This window comes from Oncorhynchus keta, unplaced genomic scaffold, assembly GCF_023373465.1.
Source record: "Oncorhynchus keta strain PuntledgeMale-10-30-2019 unplaced genomic scaffold, Oket_V2 Un_contig_4570_pilon_pilon, whole genome shotgun sequence".
In the NCBI taxonomy this organism is placed as follows: domain Eukaryota; kingdom Metazoa; phylum Chordata; class Actinopteri; order Salmoniformes; family Salmonidae; genus Oncorhynchus; species Oncorhynchus keta.
This window is the reverse complement of record NW_026287849.1, coordinates 43384-64595: the sequence shown is the minus strand read 5'-3', so window position 1 is coordinate 64595 and position 21212 is coordinate 43384. Positions and strand designations below refer to the sequence as shown.

General features: G+C 41.6%; 1 protein-coding gene and 1 long non-coding RNA gene across 4 annotated transcripts; one reads left to right on the top strand and one right to left on the bottom strand.

Annotated features, from left to right (window-relative positions):
• Positions 1-971: 971 nt before the first annotated feature.
• On the bottom strand, positions 972-19984 carry LOC127924810 (sialoadhesin). 2 transcript variants are annotated; one of them, XM_052509437.1, is made up of 6 exons: positions 19827-19984; positions 7635-8081; positions 3735-3953; positions 3317-3583; positions 1169-1432; positions 972-1060 (listed from the first exon to the last, which is right to left on the bottom strand). In XM_052509437.1, exons 1-6 carry the CDS (start codon positions 19879-19881, stop codon positions 987-989), a joined length of 1326 nt encoding a protein of 441 aa, XP_052365397.1. In that variant the 5' UTR covers positions 19882-19984; the 3' UTR covers positions 972-986. The 2 variants fall into 2 exon arrangements, with proteins under 2 accessions (XP_052365397.1, XP_052365398.1); XM_052509438.1 differs by having other exon boundaries at positions 7737-8081; positions 19827-19974.
• LOC127924812 (uncharacterized) lies at positions 8416-10931 on the top strand. Of its 2 annotated transcripts, none has more exons than XR_008118898.1 (4): positions 8416-8657; positions 8803-9094; positions 9167-9672; positions 10030-10931. It is a non-coding gene; the product is annotated as an uncharacterized LOC127924812 (long non-coding RNA). The 2 variants fall into 2 exon arrangements; XR_008118899.1 differs by lacking the exon at positions 10030-10931 and adding an exon at positions 9890-10010.
• Positions 19985-21212: the final 1228 nt, after the last annotated feature.

The following is a 21212-nucleotide window of genomic DNA, read 5'->3' as shown; positions in this document are numbered from 1 at the left end:
ATTGGCTCTGTTGTTTTAATGTGGTGTATTCACAATGCTCTATAATTGGCTCTATGTTATTTTAATGTGGTGTATTCATAATGCTCTATAATTGGCTCTATGTTGTTTTAATGTGGTGTATTCACAATGCTCTATAATTGGCTATATGTTATTTTAATGTGGTGTATTCACAATGCTCTATAATTGGCTATATGTTGTTTTAATGTGGTGTATTCACAATGCTCTATAATTGGCTCTATGTTGTTTTAATGTGGTGTATTCACAATGCTCTATAATTGGCTATATGTTATTTTAATGTGGTGTATTCACAATGTTCTAGTATTGACTCTATGTTGCTGTAATGGCAGAATATGCTCACCGGGTGGCAGCACTGGGGAGGTTGAATTTCACAGCATCGTACTGGACATCCTCATCCTCTTTCTGGGGCTGAGGCAGCTGGACGGTGGAGTACAGAGGCACTTCCTGGTTTTTGGAGCGAGAGAAGTGGACGCTGGCGTAGTGGACATCATCCTGGTCGTATGTGGACTCTGTCTGTGCTGCAGTAGGGGCTGTGGACAGGCTTGAGACGTTTTCATACACTGGACTAGAGTCTCTCTGATGGGAAGAGGACAGACAACATGATGAGTAGAAATGATTCACAAAGCAATACACATAATCTGATTGTAAGAGACTCACCTGTACATTCTCTGATGTGTCTCTTGTGTCAGAGGTGGATTTGGAGGCCTTCTTCCTGGTTTACACATTAATTCATACATTTATTATTGAACAAATCCATGAACAAAGTAAGTTCATAAAAAATAATTGGAGTGAAATAATCTTTAAAATAATCTCTCACCTGAACCACATGAGTCCAGAGAAACAGAGGATGAGAACCAGAACAACCACTATGATTCCTACAGCTGCAGTCAGAACTGAGGTCTGTTTCCCTTCAATAAAATATAGATGATATGGGAACAACAGTAGAATATTTGTTAACTGATCTAATCTCAAAGTTTATATGAACTGCCCTCCACTATTTCACCAGAGGGACTGACTGACACTGAGGTTTTCTTTGGGCCGTCTGGTGGACAATATGTAACAACAGTGTTTTAAATAGTGTTTTACTTGTAATTGAAATATGAATTTAAATGTGATCATCTGATTAAAAGATGAGGTTGGGTGAACTTACACTGAACGTCCACAGACACAGAAGAAGAGTTAAGACGTCCATATTTATTCTCAGCCTCACAGTAATATTCTCCTCTGTCCTCAGAGATGATGTTAGTGATGCTGTACCTCTGTCCTGATGCTTTTGGGGAGGTTACGTTCTTCTTGTACCAGGTGTATTTGTCCACAGGTGGGTTGGCATCACTGCTGCAGGTCAGAGTCACTGAACTGCCCTCCACTATTTCACCAGAGGGACTGACTGACACTGAGGTGTTCCTTGGGTCATCTGGTAAAGGAGAATATGTCAGACGGAAGGACAGTAGTATATTTATGACAGTAGTATATTTATGACAGTAGTATATTTACGACAGTAGTATATTTACGACAGTAGTATATTTACGACAGTAGTATATTTACGACAGTAGTATATTTACGACAGTAGTATATTTACGACAGTAGTATATTTACGACAGTAGTATATTTACGACAGTAGTATATTTATGACAGTAGTATATTTATGACAGTAGTATATTTATGACAGTAGTATATATTTATGACAGTAGTATATTTATGACAGTAGTATATTTACGACAGTAGTATATTTACGACAGTAGTATATTTACGACAGTAGTATATTTAAGACAGTAGTATATTTATGACAGTAGTATATTTAAGACAGTAGTATATTTATGACAGTAGTATATTTAAGACAGTAGTATATATTTATGACAGTAGTATATATTTATGACAGTAGTATATATTTATGACAGTAGTATATATTTATGACAGTAGTATATATTTATGACAGTAGTATATATTTATGACAGTAGTATATATTTATGACAGTAGTATATTTAAGACAGTAGTATATTTATGACAGTAGTATATTTATGACAGTAGTATATTTATGACAGTAGTATATTTAAGACAGTAGTATATTTATGACAGTAGTATATTTATGACAGTAGTATATATTTATGACAGTAGTATATATTTATGACAGTAGTATATATTTATGACAGTAGTATATATTTATGACAGTAGTATATTTATGACAGTAGTATATATTTATGACAGTAGTATATATTTATGACAGTAGTATATATTTATGACAGTAGTATATATTTATGACAGTAGTATATATTTATGACAGTAGTATATATTTATGACAGTAGTATATTTATGACAGTAGTATATTTAAGACAGTAGTATATTTATGACAGTAGTATATTTATGACAGTAGTATATTTAAGACAGTAGTATATTTATGACAGTAGTATATTTATGACAGTAGTATATTTAAGACAGTAGTATATTTATGACAGTAGTATATTTATGACAGTAGTATATTTATGACAGTAGTATATTTAAGACAGTAGTATATGTATGACAGTAGTATATGTATGACAGTAGTATATTTATGACAGTAGTATATTTATGACAGTAGTATATTTATGACAGTAGTATATTTAAGACAGTAGTATATTTATGACAGTAGTATATTTATGACAGTAGTATATTTATGACAGTAGTATATTTAAGACAGTAGTATATTTATGACAGTAGTATATTTATGACAGTAGTATATTTAAGACAGTAGTATATTTATGACAGTAGTATATTTATGACAGTAGTATATTTATGACAGTAGTATATTTATGACAGTAGTATATTTAAGACAGTAGTATATTTATGACAGTAGTATATTTAAGACAGTAGTATATTTATGACAGTAGTATATTTATGACAGTAGTATATTTATGACAGTAGTATATTTAAGACAGTAGTATATTTACGACAGTAGTATATTTATGACAGTAGTATATTTACGACAGTAGTATATTTATGACAGTAGTATATTTATGACAGTAGTATATTTATGACAGTAGTATATTTACGACAGTAGTATATTTACGACAGTAGTATATTTACGACAGTAGTATATTTACGACAGTAGTATATTTATGACAGTAGTATATTTATAAATGATATGTAATGTCAAAAATAAATGATCTGTTAAGTCAGAGAACTATCTAAAACTCTAACTTACACAAAACGTTAATACAATTAATAAATACTCATTTGGAGATGTTGTACTTCAGGACTACTTCATTTAGTTATAACTGTTTTGCCACCTTCTCATTCAAACACTGATCTGTACTTTACTCACACTTCACATCCATGTTAATGGTCCTAGACCTGTCTGTCCCCATCTCATTCTGGGACACACAGTAGTACTCTCCAGTGTCAGATGACTGGATTTGGTTGAAGACATGCTGTGGTCCTGTCATACTCTGATTGTCACCTCCATTCTTCTTGTACCACCAGGTGTAACTCTGGACAGGTGGGTTGGCATCACTGCTGCAGGTCAGAGTCACTGAACTGCCCTCCACTATTCCACCAGAGGGACTGACTGACACTGAGGTCTTTGGTTTATCTGATTTAAAAGACCAAATGTTTTGTCAAAGTAATATTAATTATAAAAACATATATTTTTGTTCTGTAATGATTGATAAAGTAAGACGTATCTTTAACCTGAATACATGATACTTGCTAAGTAGAATTCTGTACTATTGTAATGTACTCACACACTGTAGGAGAGCTGAGATCCTTGTGTCCTTTTACAGCACAGAAGTAGCTGTCTGCATCCTCACTGCTGATGGAGTACATGGGGGAGGAGACACCTTGTACATTCTGTCCGTTCTTGTACCAGATGTAGGTGGGGTTGTCAGTCAGAGTACAGGTGGTGATACAGGTAATTGTCACAGATTTTTTCCAACTTGAATAAGTCACCTTCACCTGCAGAGCTGGAGTAGATCACAACATTAAAACCCTGAATCACCTGTTCTATAGTTTAATCACATGATGCAAGACATTCTCAAACTCATTTAATTCTCAAATCTGTTTCATATATACAAATCCAATTTCTAGATCTAAATGGACAGTAGATATTAATTCAACAGACTAGCAGTATACTAGCAGAGTCACTCCAGGACTGCCAGTATATAGAATGTTACCTGTTACAGACAGAGTGACTCCAGGACTGCCAGTATATAGAATGTTACCTGTTACAGACAGAGTGACTCCAGGACTGCCAGGATATAGAATGTTACCTGTTACAGACAGAGTGACTCCAGGACTGCCAGTATATAGAATGTTACCTGTTACAGACAAAGTGACTCCAGGACTGCCAGTATATAGAATGTTACCTGTAACAGACAGAGTGACTCCAGGACTGCCAGTATATAGAATGTTACCTGTTACAGACAGAGTGACTCCAGGACTGCCAGTATATAGAATGTTACCTGTAACAGACAGAGTGACTCCAGGACTGCCAGTATATACATTTACATTACATTTACATTTAAGTCATTTAGCAGACGCTCTTATCCAGAGCGACTTACAAATTGGTGCATACACCTTATGACAACCAGTGGAACAGCCACTTGCATCTAAATCTTGTTGGGGGGAGAAGGGGGGTGAGAAGGATTACTTACCCTTACTTACCCTATCCTAGGTATTCCTTGAAGAGGTGGGGTTTCAGGTGTCTCCGGAAGGTGGTGATTGACTCCGCTGTCCTGGCGTCGTGAGGGAGTTTGTTCCACCATTGGGGGCCAGAGCAGCGAACAGTTTTGACTGGGCTGAGCGGGAACTGTACTTCCTCAGTGGTAGGGAGGCGAGCAGGCCAGAGGTGGATGAACGCAGTGCCCTTGTTTGGGTGTAGGGCCTGATCAGAGCCTGGAGGTACTGAGGTGCCGTTCCCCTCACAGCTCCGTAGGCGAGCACCATGGTCTTGTAGCGGATGCGAGCTTCAACTGGAAGCCAGTGGAGAGAGCGGAGGAGCGGGGTGACGTGAGAGAACTTGGGAAGGTTGAACACCAGACGGGCTGCGGCGTTCTGGATGAGTTGTAGGGGTTTAATGGCACAGGCAGGGAGCCCAGCCAACAGCGAGTTGCAGTAATCAAGACGGGAGATGACAAGTGCCTGGATTAGGACCTGCGCCGCTTCCTGTGTGAGGCAGGGTCGTACTCTGCGGATGTTGTAGAGCATGAACCTACAGGAACGGGACACCGCCTTGATGTTAGTTGAGAACGTCAGGGTGTTGTCCAGGATCACGCCAAGGTTCTTAGCGCTCTGGGAGGAGGACACAATGGAGTTGTCAACCGTGATGGCGAGATCATGGAACGGGCAGTCCTTCCCCGGGAGGAAGAGGAGCTCCGTCTTGCTGAGGTTCAGCTTGAGGTGGTGATCCGTCATCCACACTGATATGTCTGCCAGACATGCAGAGATGCGATTCGCCACCTGGTCATCAGAAGGGGGAAAGGAGAAGATTAATTGTGTGTCGTCTGCATAGCAATGATAGGAGAGACCATGTGAGGTTATGACAGAGCCAAGTGACTTGGTGTATAGCGAGAATAAGAGAGGGCCTAGAACAGAGCCCTGGGGGACACCAGTGGTGAGAGCGCGTGGTGAGGAGACAGATTCTCGCCACGCCACCTGGTAGGAGCGACCTGTCAGGTAGGACGCAATCCAAGCGTGGGCCGCGCCGGAGATGCCCAACTCGGAGAGGGTGGAGAGGAGGATCTGATGGTTCACAGTATCGAAGGCAGCCGATAGGTCTAGAAGGATGAGAGCAGAGGAGAGAGAGTTAGCTTTAGCAGTGCGGAGCGCCTCCGTGATACAGAGAAGAGCAGTCTCAGTTGAATGACTAGTCTTGAAACCTGACTGATTTGGATCAAGAAGGTCATTCTGAGAGAGATAGCGGTAGAGCTGGCCAAGGACGGCACGCTCAAGAGTTTTGGAGAGAAAAGAGAGAAGGGATACTGGTCTGTAGTTGTTGACATCGGAGGGATCGAGTGTAGGTTTTTTCAGAAGGGGTGCAACTCTCGCTCTCTTGAAGACGGGAGGGACGTAGCCAGCGGTCAGGGATGAGTTGATGAGCGAGGTGAGGTAAGGGAGAAGGTCTCCGGAAATGGTCTGGAGAAGAGAGGAGGGGATAGGGTCAAGCGGGCAGGTTGTTGGGCGGCCGGCCGTCACAAGACGCGAGATTTCATCTGGAGAGAGAGGGGAGAAAGAGGTCAGAGCATAGGGTAGGGCAGTGTGAGCAGAACCAGCGGTGTCGTTTGACTTAGCAAACGAGGATCGGATGTCATCGACCTTCTTTTCAAAATGGTTGACGAAGTCATCTGCAGAGAGGGAGGAGGGAGGGGGATTCAGGAGGGAGGAGAAGGTGGCAAAGAGCTTCCTAGGGTTAGAGGCAGATGCTTGGAATTTAGAATGGTAGAAAGTGGCTTTAGCAGCAGAGACAGAGGAGGAAAATGTAGAGAGGAGGGAGTGAAAGGATGCCAGGTCCGCAGGGAGGCGAGTTTTCCTCCATTTCCGCTCGGCTGCCCGGAGCCCAGTTATAGACTGTTAACTGTTACAGACAGAGTGACTCCAGGATCACCAGTATATAGAATGTAACTGTAACAGACAGAGTGACTCCAGGACTGCCAGTATATAGAATGTTACCTGTAACAGACAGAGTGACTCCAGGACTGCCAGTATGTAGAATGTTACCTGTTACAGACAGAGTGACTCCAGGACTGCCAGGATATAGACTGTTACCTGTTACAGACAGAGTGACACCAGGACTGCCAGTATATAGAATGTTACCTGTTACAGACAGAGTGACTCCAGGACTGCCAGGATATAGACTGTTACCTGTTACAGACAGAGTGACTCCAGGACTGCCAGTATATAGACTGTTACCTGTTACAGACAGAGTGACACCAGGACTGCCAGTATATAGAATGTTACCTGTTACAGACAGAGTGACTCCAGGATCACCAGTATATAGAATGTAACTGTACCTGTAACAGACAGAGTGACTCCAGGATCGCCAGTATATAGAATGTTACTGTACCTGTAACAGACAGAGTGACTCCAGGATCACCAGTATATAGAATGTTACTGTACCTGTAACAGACAGAGTGACTCCAGGATCACCAGTATATAGAATGTAACTGTACCTGTAACAGACAGAGTGACTCCAGGATCGCCAGTATATAGAATGTTACTGTACCTGTTACAGACAGAGTGACTCCAGGTTCGCCAGTATATAGAATGTTACTGTACCTGTAACAGACAGAGTGACTCCAGGATTGGCAGTATATAGAATGTTACTGTACCTGTAACAGACAGAGTGACTCCAGGATCGCCAGTATATAGAATGTTACTGTACCTGTAACAGACAGAGTGACTCCAGGATTGGCAGTATATAGAATGTAACTGTACCTGTAACAGACAGAGTGACTCCAGGATCACCAGTATATAGAATGTTACTGTACCTGTAACAGACAGAGTGACTCCAGGATCACCAGTATATAGAATGTAACTGTACCTGTGACAGACAGAGTGACTCCAGGATCACCAGTATATAGAATGTAACTGTACCTGTGACAGACAGAGTGACTCCAGGATCGCCAGTATATAGAATGTTACTGTACCTGTAACAGACAGAGTGACTCCAGGATCACCAGTATATAGAATGTTACTGTACCTGTAACAGAGTGACTCCAGGATCACAAGTATATAGAATGTAACTGTACCTGTAACAGACAGAGTGACTCCAGGATCTCCATAATATTTCCCTTCGGTCTGATCTGTTATGAATCTGAATTTGTACGTAGCTGAGTCTTTCTCTCTCAGGTCCCTGATTTTCAGGTTGCAGTCTTTCTTCTTATCCCCATGATACACCAGACGACCTTTATACTCTGGGTCCTGACCTAGATCTTTAGGTTCTACACCAGTCCCCCATTCAGTGAACCAGAGGGTTGTTGTGACTTTACCACTGGGATATGAATAAGAACAGGTCAACTCCACTGTTGACCCCTTCAAGACACAGATACTCTGAGTGGTGTATGTAACACTCCAGCCATTCTGCCCCAATACAACTGAAACACAGTTAGACATCACAATGGTATCAGAATGAGGACAAGGTATATAGGCTCATACTGAAGGTAGGGTTTGTCCACACTTTGTTGCCATAGTTCCTGATTTGAGGGTGAATGGAAACCACAGATAAGCATCACTCAGTGAGGTGTGAAAGATAACTACTTAAAGTGAAGTGGAGACTCCTAACAGAACACACCAGAATAACATTATGATTCTTATCCTTTTAGAAATGTCTGTAGATTGATAAACAGAGCAACTAAAAGATAAGAATGAGACCATACCTGCTACAGACCAGAGAAAGACCACTAACACACTTCCTGCTGTTCTCAAGACCATTGTTGCATCTCCCACCCTGCAGTCTTAGAAACATAAACAACAACTCACTCTATAGCTGGTGAATAACTACATATAAACCATCAGGGGCAGCAGGTAGGGCTCTAGTCAAAAGTAGTGCACTCTATAGCTGGTGAATAACTACATATAAACCATCAGGGGGGCAGCAGGTAGGACTCTAGTCAAAAGTAGTGCACTCTATAGCTGGTGAATAACTACATATAAACCATCAGGGGCAGCAGGTAGGGCTCTAGTCAAAAGTAGTGCACTCTATAGCTGGTGAATAACTACATATAAACCATCAGGGGGCAGCAGGCAGGGCTCTAGTCAAAAGTAGTGCACTCTATAGCTAGTGAATAACTACATATAACACATCAGGGGCAGCAGGTAGGGCTCTAGTCAAAAGTAGTGCACTCTATAGCTGGTGAATAACTACATATAAACCATCAGGGGCAGCAGGTAGGACTCTAGTCAAAAGTAGTGCACTCTATAGCTGGTGAATAACTACATATAAACCATCAGGGGCAGCAGGTAGGACTCTAGTCAAAAGTAGTGCACTCTATAGCTGGTGAATAACTACATATAAACCATCAGGGGGGCAGCAGGTAGGACTCTAGTCAAAAGTAGTGCACTCTATAGCTGGTGAATAACTACATATAAACCATCAGGGGGGCAGCATGTAGGGCTCTAGTCAAAAGTAGTGCACTCTATAGCTGGTGAATAACTACATATAAACCATCAGGGGCAGCAGGTAGGACTCTAGTCAAAAGTAGTGCACTCTATAGCTGGTGAATAACTACATATAAACCATCAGGGGCAGCAGGTAGGGCTCTAGTCAAAAGTAGTGCACTCTATAGCTGGTGAATAACTACATATAAACCATCAGGGGCAGCAGGTAGGACTCTAGTCAAAAGTAGTGCACTCTATAGCTGGTGAATAACTACATATAAACCATCAGGGGCAGCAGGTAGGACTCTAGTCAAAAGTAGTGCACTCTATAGCTGGTGAATAACTACATATAAACCATCAGGGGCAGCAGGTAGGACTCTAGTCAAAAGTAGTGCACTCTATAGCTGGTGAATAACTACATATAAACCATCAGGGGCAGCAGGTAGGGCTCTAGTCAAAAGTAGTGCACTCTATAGCTGGTGAATAACTACATATAAACCATCAGGGGCAGCATGTAGGGCTCTAGTCAAAAGTAGTGCACTCTATAGCTGGTGAATAACTACATATAAACCATCAGGGGGGCAGCAGGTAGGGCTCTAGTCAAAAGTAGTGCACTCTATAGCTGGTGAATAACTACATATAAACCATCAGGGGGGCAGCAGGTAGGACTCTAGTCAAAAGTAGTGCACTCTATAGCTGGTGAATAACTACATATAAACCATCAGGGGGCAGCAGGTAGGACTCTAGTCAAAAGTAGTGCACTATAGCTGGTGAATAACTACATATAAACCATCAGGGGCAGCAGGTAGGACTCTAGTCAAAAGTAGTGCACTCTATAGCTGGTGAATAACTACATATAAACCATCAGGGGCAGCATGTAGGGCTCTAGTCAAAAGTAGTGCACTCTATAGCTGGTGAATAACTACATACCATCAGGGGCAGCAGGTAGGACTCTAGTCAAAAGTAGTGCACTCTATAGCTGGTGAATAACTACATACCATCAGGGGCAGCAGTTAGGACTCTAGTCAAAAGTAGTGCACTCTATAGCTGGTGAATAACTACATACAAACCATCAGGGGCAGCAGGTAGGACTCTAGTCAAAAGTAGTGCACTCTATAGGGAATATGGTGTCATTTGGGATGCAGATATAACAACACATCATCATCACAGCCCTGAGAGGATGGTGTGTAAATAACATCCATCATAATAGTTTGGTAATATGGTGTGTCAGTTTTATCGGCAGGTCGTCTTGCGGTTAAGAACGTTGGGCCAGTAACTGAAACATTACTGGTTCAAATCCCAGACCTGGCAAGGTGGAAACCTCTACCATTTTGAGCAAGGCAGTTACCACCAGCTTGAATGATAACTCCTGTCCCCAATCTGTGAGGATGAACAACAAGTCACACATACCTTTTATATCATCATTATATGATAGTGTCTGTATTCACAAAGTGTCCCAGAGTAGAATCTAGTTTTCCCATTTAGATCATAATTATATGGACCAGCAGGACCTGATCCTAGATCAGCACTCCATGTCTGAGACCCTTGAGTACATGACTTACGGCTAAAAACAAAATACTATATTTCAAGATCTCAAGAGTACTTACAGACTGAAGGGGAGAGGTCTTGTTCAGTGAGTCAACTGACTGGTAGTGAGTGGGAACTGCTAGTATATGTGTGTTCTGTGGTTGATACATATTTATAGTAGTCAGAACACAAGTAGCTGATGCAGAACAGTCCTTTCCTTCCTCTTTTAAGACATTAACATGCATGATAATCAGAACAGCATGTCAGAGAAGGGAGGTTACTGTATTAAAATGGGTCCTACATTTCTATAATGGACAAAATGTCACCCATTTCCACTTTCAATAAATACAGAACCATGTTAACAATATTTTTACTATTCTATATGGAATGTTTATAATATCGTAGAATGTGTTGCCTTGTCCCTCTGAGTTCTACATGGAACAGGTCAAAGTTCCATTTACATTTGGTCAGTTCCATGATGTCATTCATTCTATTCTACAAACACATTCAATTTACTCTCCTCATCAGCTGCATCAACGTGCTTCTGAAGGTTCCAGTGTTCTAGACTAGAGCTCCTCCTACTGGCATCTCAACATTACTGCAGCAGTCAGATATGAATGTCCTCAGCATTATGTTGACTAATAACAACATTCCAAACTGACAATACATCAGACAGAATGGTGAAACACAACACTGACTACTTGACAAAGTCACATTTAAGCACCCAAACACTGATGTCTGTAGTAGTACAATATGCCACTGTCATTTCTTTACACTGATTGCGTCCCAAATGACACCACAATCACTATATAGTGCACTACCTTTGACCAGATCCCTATGGGTATGGTATGACCGTGTGTGTTTACATGCCCTCTCAACTTGATTTGCTTGCAGCCCTGTCAATCACCCTTTGCACCGCTGTTCATCCAACCAATCAGGGTGTTTGGATGTGCTGCAGGACACCGCCTCCCCTCACCTTCAGTTAGTGCACGGCATCATCAGTCTTGAGAAGAAGTGTTGTGTTGCTGACACAGTTTTGACATGCAGTTCCTTAATGAAGTGTGAGACCAGCGAATATAACCACACAATAATATAAAACATCTTCAAATGGAAACAGATGTGTCTGCATGTATGTGGTGGTGGTGACCATCAAGTGTAGAGAGACGGGCGTCAACACCATGTTCTGACCAGACAGCACTATAGTGGGCAGAACCTAAACCAATCAGCATTAAGTACGCAGCAGGTCTCGGCATATCCAGCTAACCGCTCAGACGAGATCCAGCTGTTTATACATGTAAAAACGCTCTGGATGACCTCTACTAATCCCTATGTACTGACTCAGGAATGTGTGAAGGACCACAGGGACGTTAAAGGGTTGTTATTGTGACCACAACAAGGCCCTCCGGTTCACTTTGGGTTCTTATACAACAGGGTTTCTAGGAGGAAAGAGATACATGGGAATATAACTAAACCTTCTCTCCAGCTGCTTCTTATCTGTTGTGCTTTTTGTCCCTTCCTGCCTCCCGTCCAGGATGAGAACAATCAGAAGTCCAGTCTGTTCAACAACGTCACTTAGTGACACTTCCTGTGGGTATGGCCTATCAAAAGGGACGCCCATATTTACCCCCACTGCCCCCAACCCATGTTCCATCCTATAATCAGACTCAATGGGGCTGTCAGGGGGGTAAACGATATCACACTTCATACATTATTATTTTAAGCGATAAGAAACGTTGCATCAAGCAGAACTCTCTCCTGGACATTGAGGCAAAATTGTGCCTTAACATTTTTTTTAAATCACGCAAACGTATATTAGGACCATATGAAGTAATACATTAATTCATATTTAGTCTCACAAGTCTGATGATTCTTTCAGATGGATAACAATACAAAATAATAGAGTAGAGTAGAGTAGAGTAGAGTAGAGTAGAGTAGTAGAGTAGTTAGAGTAGTTCTGTGTGACTCAGTTTGTACAGAATGGGTCACGGGTTCAATTCCTGCTGGGACTTCCCATATGAAGGATTCATGCACCCATGACTGTAATGACTGAGTGAATGACTTTGGATAGAAGTGTCTGCTAGATGGTATATATTAGGTTTATGGAGTCTGAATCAAAGTCTAGAGAGCTTGTTGTTATGGATGTAGAAAAGTTAAAACACACATTCTACACAGTATAGATGTCAACCCTACTCTATATCAGTCTGGTCCTAGAAGACTGGCCATCAGATTCAATGATAGCTCCTATCCCCAAGCTGTGAGGCTAAACAGCAAGTGACTCACACACACACACACACACACACACACACACACACACACACACACACACACACACACACACACACACACACACACACACACACACACACACACACACACACACACACACACACACACACACACACACACACACACACACACGTACAGACACTATCTGTAGGGGAAGGTACATAAGGCCCATTGAGTCTGCATCAAAGTCTAGAGAGCTGGCTGTTATGGACATAGAAAAGTTCAAACACTCATCCTACACAGTATAGATGTCAACACTTCTCCCTACCCTGGTTAACAGGAAGGTGATGCTGAGTCAGTTCATCTGAACCAACAACACTTACGGGCAGTGCAGAGAAACAAGAAGTATCCTACTGTAAGTGTGAGTTCTGAGGTTGACACATTTCAAAAGTAGCCCAGTCAGGATGTTAAGACATTAACGTGCATAAACAACATGTCAGAATATAGTTGCATTTGTATATTTGAGGAATGGGCCTAGATTTTATAAACAGGCTAAATATGACCCATTCCCATCACTCCTCATCAGCTGCATCAAAGTGGTACTGAAGGTTCCAGTGTTCTAGACTAGAGCTCCGCCTACTGGCATCTCAACATTACTGCAGCCTCCAGTCCTCATATTATGTCCTCATTCCTTTGGCTGTAATAGGAATACAATTAATGGATAGTGTTCCATTCATTCCAGCCATTACAATGAGTCCATCCTCCTATATCTCCGCCCACCAGCCTCCTCTGTTGTACAGTACTTTTAGTAATATATATATAATATAATAATATATATGCCATTTAGCAGACGCTTTTATCCAAAGCGACTTACAGTCATGTGTGCATACATTCTACGTATGGGTGGTCCCGGGGATCGAACCCACTACCCTGGCGTTACAAGCGCCATGCTCTACCAACTGAGCTACAGAAGGACCAGCTTTAGCTAGCAGATAATGCAATGAACATCACCATAGCCTGCTGTATTGACTGTGTCATGTATTGTAGTCTGCTGTCCATAAATTATGCAGTTTAGTCGACTCAACAATCCAAATCAATATACAGTCCTGTGGGGATATATTTTACATATGGATGGTCCTGGTCACCAAACCCATAACGTTGCAGGTGCCATGTTCTACCAACTGAGTTACAGAGGAACATGTTCTGTATAGTCTAATGTTTCTCACTGTGTGTCATGTTAATACTACTCCTAAACACAACCCACCATCACTGTGTCTCATGTTAATACTACTCCTAAACACAACCCACCATCACTGTCTCATGTTAATACTACTCCTAAACACAACCCACCATCACTGTGTCTCATGTTAATACTACTCCTAAACACAACCCACCATCACTGTGTCTCATGTTAATACTACTCCTAAACACAACCCACCATCACTGTGTCTCATGTTAATACTACTCCTAAACACAACCCACCATCACTGTGTCTCATGTTAATACTACTCCTAAACACAACCCACCATCACTGTGTCTCATGTTAATACTACTCCTAAACACAACCCACCATCACTGTGTCTCTAAACACAACCCACCATCACTGTGTCTCATGTTAATACTACTCCTAAACACAACCCACCATCACTGTCTCATGTTAATACTACTCCTAAACACAACCCACCATCACTGTGTCTCATGTTAATACTACTCCTAAACACAACCCACCATCACTGTCTCATGTTAATACTACTCCTAAACACAACCCACCATCACTGTGTCTCATGTTAATACCCACCATACTCCTAAACACAACCCACCATCACTGTCTCATGTTAATACTACTCCTAAACACAACCCACCATCACTGTGTCTCATGTTAATACTACTCCTAAACACAACCCACCATCACTGTGTCTCATGTTAATACTACTCCTAAACACAACCCACCATCACTGTGTCTCATGTTAATACTACTCCTAAACACAACCCACTATCACTGTGTCTCATGTTAATACTACTCCTAAACACAACCCACCATCACTGTGTCTCATGTTAATATACTAAACACAACCCACCATAAACACAACCCACCATCACTGTGTCTCATGTTAATACTCACTCCTAAACACAACCCACCATCACTGTGTCTCATGTTAATACTACTCCTAAACACAACCCACCATCACTGTGTCTCATGTTAATACTACTCCTAAACACAACCCACCATCACTGTCTCATGTTAATACTACTCCTAAACACAACCCACCATCACTGTGTCTCATGTTAATACTACTCCTAAACACAACCCACCATCACTGTCTCATGTTAATACTACTCCTAAACACAACCCACCATCACTGTGTCTCATGTTAATACTACTCCTAAACACAACCCACCATCACTGTCTCATGTTAATACTACTCCTAAACACAACCCACCATCACTGTGTCTCATGTTAATACTACTCCTAAACACAACCCACCATCACTGTGTCTCATGTTAATACTACTCCTAAACACAACCCACCATCACTGTGTCTCATGTTAATACTACTCCTAAACACAACCCACCATCACTGTGTCTCATGTTAATACTATCCTAAACACAACCCACCATCACTGTGTCTCATGTTAATACTACTCCTAAACACAACCCACCATCACTGTCTCATGTTAATACTACTCCTAAACACAACCCACCATCACTGTCTCATGTTAATACTACTCACTAAACACAACCCACCATCACTGTCTCATGTTAATACTACTCCTAAACACAACCCACCATCACTGTGTCTCATGTTAATACAACCCACCATCACTAAACACAACAACCCACCATCACTGTGTCTCATGTTAATACTACTCCTAAACACAACCCACCATCACTGTCTCATGTTAATACTACTCCTAAACACAACCCACCATCACTGTGTCTCATGTTAATACTACTCCTAAACACAACCCACCATCACTGTGTCTCATGTTAATACTACTCCAAACACAACCCACCATCACTGTGTCTCATGTTAATACTAAACACAACCCACCATCACTGTGTAAACACAAACACAACCCACCATCACTGTGTCTCATGTTAATACTACTCCTAAACACAACCCACCATCACTGTCTCATGTTAATACTACTCCTAAACACAACCCACCATCACTGTGTCTCATGTTAATACTACTCCTAAACACAACCCACCATCACTGTGTCTCATGTTATTACTACTCCTAAACACAACCCACCATCACTGTGTCTCATGTTAATACTACTCCTAAACACAACCCACCATCACTGTGTCTCATGTTAATACTACTCCTATACACAACCCACCATCACTGTGTCTCATGTTAATACTACTCCTAAACACAACCCACCATCACTGTGTCTCATGTTAATACTAAACACAACCTCAAACACAACCCACCATCACTGTGTCTCATGTTAATACTACTCCTAAACACAACCCACCATCACTGTGTCTCATGTTAATACTACTCCTAAACACAACCCACCATCACTGTGTCTCATGTTAATACTACTCCTAAACACAACCCACCATCACTGTCTCATGTTAATACTACTCCTAAACACAACCCACCATCACTGTCTCATGTTAATACTACTCCTAAACACAACCCACCATCACTGTGTCTCATGTTAATACTACTCCTAAACACAACCCACCATCACTGTGTCTCATGTTAATACTACTCCTAAACACAACCCACCATCACTGTGTCTCATGTTAATACTACTCCTAAACACAACCACACATGTTAATACCCACCATCACTGTGTCTCATGTTAATACTACTCCTAAACACAACCCACCATCACTGTGTCTCATGTTAATACTACTCCTAAACACAACCCACCATCACTGTGTCTCATGTTAATACTACTCCTAAACACAACCCACCATCACTGTGTCTCATGTTAATACTACTCCTAAACACAACCCACCATCACTGTGTCTCATGTTAATACTACTCCTAAACACAACCCACCATCACTGTGTCTCATGTTAATACTACTCCTAAACACAACCCACCATCACTGTCTCATGTTAATACTACTCCTAAACACAACCCACCATCACTGTCTCATGTTAATACTACTCCTAAACACAACCCACCATCACTGTCATCACTGTGTCTCATGTTAATACTACTCCTAAACACAACCCACCATCACTGTCTCATGTTAATACTACTCCTAAACACAACCCACCATCACTGTGTCTCATGTTAATACTACTCCTAAACACAACCCACCATCACTGTGTCTCATGTTAATACTACTCCTAAACACAACCCACCATCACTGTGTCTCATGTTAATACTACTCCTAAACACAACCCACCATCACTGTGTCTCATGTTAATATTACTCCTAAAGCTCTTACGAAGCATCCACCTAATCACTCTAATCACTCTGTTACTCTCAATCTTACTTTAGGCTATTTTCAAACAAGTCTCCACAACAATCTCTTGCTTTGAGAGTCCTTCAGATACCATGCTAAAGTATTATATGTGTAACCCCATGTACAATACTATATCAGATTACTACGCAGAAATACATCTACAGAGTATACTGTACATAACAGAAAAACAAAACATACATTACAATAGCATCGCCATGCACATAACAGGTATCAGATTACTACGCAGAAATACATCTACAGAGTATACTGTACATAACAGAAAAACAAAACATACATTACAATAGCATCGCCATGCACATAACAGGATACAGAAGTTCATGGAAACAAACAAATGATAAGATAAACATATTTTAAGATATCGTCAAGCAGACTTACAGAGTTGAGATGTGTTGCAAGTTAACTTACTGGAAGTATATGTAAATAGACACTGAGTGTGAGGTTTGAAGTCTGTGGTTGACACAACATTGAAGCAGTCAGGGACAATAGAGTTGAGTAGAGGGCGTACTTGCTTCAAAGCCTGTTTTAGCATGGCTAAAGCCATTGAATACACTATTTCAGTTGGTATACCGACTGTAATTAAACTTATGGAAGTTGAAGATATTAACTACTTTAATATGGAAATAGCCCTCAATGGTGCTGCTCATTCTGCAACAGAAGACATCATGACAAAGATGTCAAGATGTACCTTCTATCCAACTCTATGTCAGGGACCAAGAAGCTTATGCAGAGAGGGCTTCCTTCAGCAGTCACACAGACAGTGTTCGAGAACATCAAAACTGATGTATCATGGGTAAATTGTGACTGACTGAATGATCTATAAATAATATTGAGTAGTTATTCATCATGCAAGGTGATTTGTCTCGACTTGCCTATAAAGTTGGCTGCAATGTCGAACACTCCCACATTTACAAAAATCCCATTAGAGTCACGGGACTGATATTAATATTTCACATATTAACATTCTCTCATCATGTTCAAATCATCTGGAAGTGACTTCAACGCATTTTTTAAAACTTTTGATTTCGAAATTATGTGCGAGAAATGCCTCTTATCAGTCACATGGCGAATGGGATTTGTGCCACGAATGCTAAAACATTAGCAAGTGGAAACAGTGTCAGGGGAAACTAAACCAAAGCAGGGACTGATGTCACAGAGATGTTCATAGACTGGTGCTAAAAGGTTCTGAAGGGAAACCAATGGTCATTTTGTCATTTGGGTGAAACTTCAAGATATTATAACTTTATATTAGCAAGAAAATTCTGTTTGGTTTGGGGCCATTGGCTTTAGTCCAGGTTCTGTGGTGGTTCTCTTCAGTCCAGGTTCTGTGATGGTTCTCTTTAGTCCAGGTTCTGTGATGGTTCTCTTTAGTGCAGGCTCTGTGGTGGTTCTCTTCAGTCCAGGTTCTGTGGTGGTTCTCTTCCCTCCAGGTTCAGTGGTGGTTCTATCAGTCCAGGTTCTGTGGTGGTTCTATCAGTCCAGGTTCTGTGGTGGTTCTCTTCCCTGGATGGTCTGATACACGGAGTGCTGAGCGTCTCTCTGAAGAGATGTGAACGTGTCACTGTGGGGGATTTTCACACTCAGAGAGACAGCGACAAAGGAAACACAGTATGAGCACTTTACACACTGCTCTATAGCATTCTCTCTCACTTCTACTTTCTGTGTTCATCCCTCTCCGTATCACTCTCACCCACTCACACAAACAAACACAAATACTATATACAAAATAAACACATTAATGAATATGTTATAACATACCTACTGCCAGAGTGTCTGGTCCTCATTTTCAGTGGTGAGTGTGTCCTAGTTACGGTCAGGATGGACACTCTGTGGAGAGAGAGCTGTGTCAAGGTACAGTGAAAAGAGTAGAAAGAGACTATTGTGACACAGTAAAAAATAAAAGCAGTAACTTATCAACAGGAAGTGTGTTGATAACATGACCATCTGTAGAGCATCTATCCAGACTATCCAAATAAAGTGTGACTAAAAAACAATATCACTGTACTTGCACATAGCTGAGTCACACTCTCTCAGATCTCTGATTGTCAGGGTGTGGCCATTCTTCTTGTTGCTACAGTACGTCACATGACCTGTGTAGTCTGGTTCATCACTCAGAGTCACAGGATTCCCCTCAGCATCATTTCTAGTGAACCAGAAGGTTGTTGTGACTGTACCACTGGGATATGTGTAACAGCCGGACATCTCCACTGTTGACCCCTTCAAGGTACAGATACTCTGAGTGATGTACTTCACACTCCAGCCATCCTGACCCAGTAACACTGAAACACAATCACACATGATAGTGATTATACATGACAGACCCATTTCCTCACACTAACAGCATTTGTCCACACTTTGTTTCCGTACTCTACTTGCTGAGTGTGAATGGAAACCACAGAAAGGACCTAAGTGTTACTCAGTGAGGTGTAAAAGACAACTATTCCAGAAAAGAAGAAGCCCCTAACAGACGATGTCACTGAACACACAGAATAACATTAAGATAACATTACTAAAACATTATGAATGAGACCATACCTGCTACAGACCAGACAAAGACCCCCAACACACTTCCTGCTGTTCTCAAGGACATTGTTGCATCTCCCACCCTGCAGTCTTAGACACATAAACAACAACTCACTCTATAGCTGGTGAATAACTCCACCTGATACATTAAAACAGTCCAGGGTCCATATTCACAAAGTGTCAAAAATGTAATTAAAAGTCAAATGATACAGTACATATATATGTATATATATATATATATACATCTAATGATCTCGTCAACCGTACTTACAGAGTGAAGGGGGGGAGGTCTTGTACAGTGAGTCAACTTACCGTCGTAGCTGTGCATAGAAACAAGAAGTGTGATTTTAGTGACTGACACATTGTGAAAGTAGCCTAGTCAGGGATTTAAGACAATCACATGCATCAACAGCATGTCAGAAAGGGATGTACTGGATGTACTGCTAAAGACTGCATAGCTATTTACATTTCTTCATTTGAGGAGTGGGCCTACATGTTTTAAAGGGGCGATGTGACCCACCACTCCTCATCATCTCCATCAAAGTGCTACTGAAGGTTCCAGTGTTCTAGACTAGAGCTCCCCCTACTGGCATCTCAACACCACTCACATCTCCTCCTACTGGCATCTCAACATCTCTTCATATATCCCAATCATGTCCTCATCCATTTGGATCAATAACAAAATATCAAACTGGTAATAAGGTGCCTGAGACTGAGGTCCCGATTCCCAACCCTTTCCCAAGTGTGCAAGTTCACTCTTCCCGTCATGGATTTAAAAGTATGAGACTGGTGTGAATATTTGTTAGCTGAATCCATATCAGTGGAACAGGCAAAGCTGAAATCTTTGCCCTTTACACATTCTATGTCTTTGCCATGAGTCAGGGAAACGGACGAGGGATTCACATATTCTCAAAATGTATTTTCATCAATGTTTTTTTTATTCTGTGATTGACACTCAACTAGTGAATTCAGACAATCCGATCAGAGAGCGAAACATGCAAATCTACGATGCTCACAAGGTCTACTTCGGGGGAGTAGTGGGCGGAGTCAGGTCTACTTCGGGGAAGAAATGGGCGGAGTCAGGTCTACTTCAGGGAATACGTGGGCGGAGTCAGGTCTACTTCGGGAAGAAATGGGCGGAGTCAGGTCTACTTCGGGGACTACGTGGGCGGAGTCAGGTCTACTTCGGGAAGAAATGGGCGGAGTCAGGTCTACTTCAGGGAATACGTGTCGGCGGAGTCAGGTCTACTTCGGGAAGAAGTGGGCGGAGTCAGGTCTACTTCGGGAATACGTGGGCGGAGTCAGGTCTACTTCGGGAAGAAGTGGGCGGAGTCAGGTCTACGGGAAGAAGTGGGCGGAATCCGGGAGGATTCAAACAAAAGATGGCAGCAGATAAAG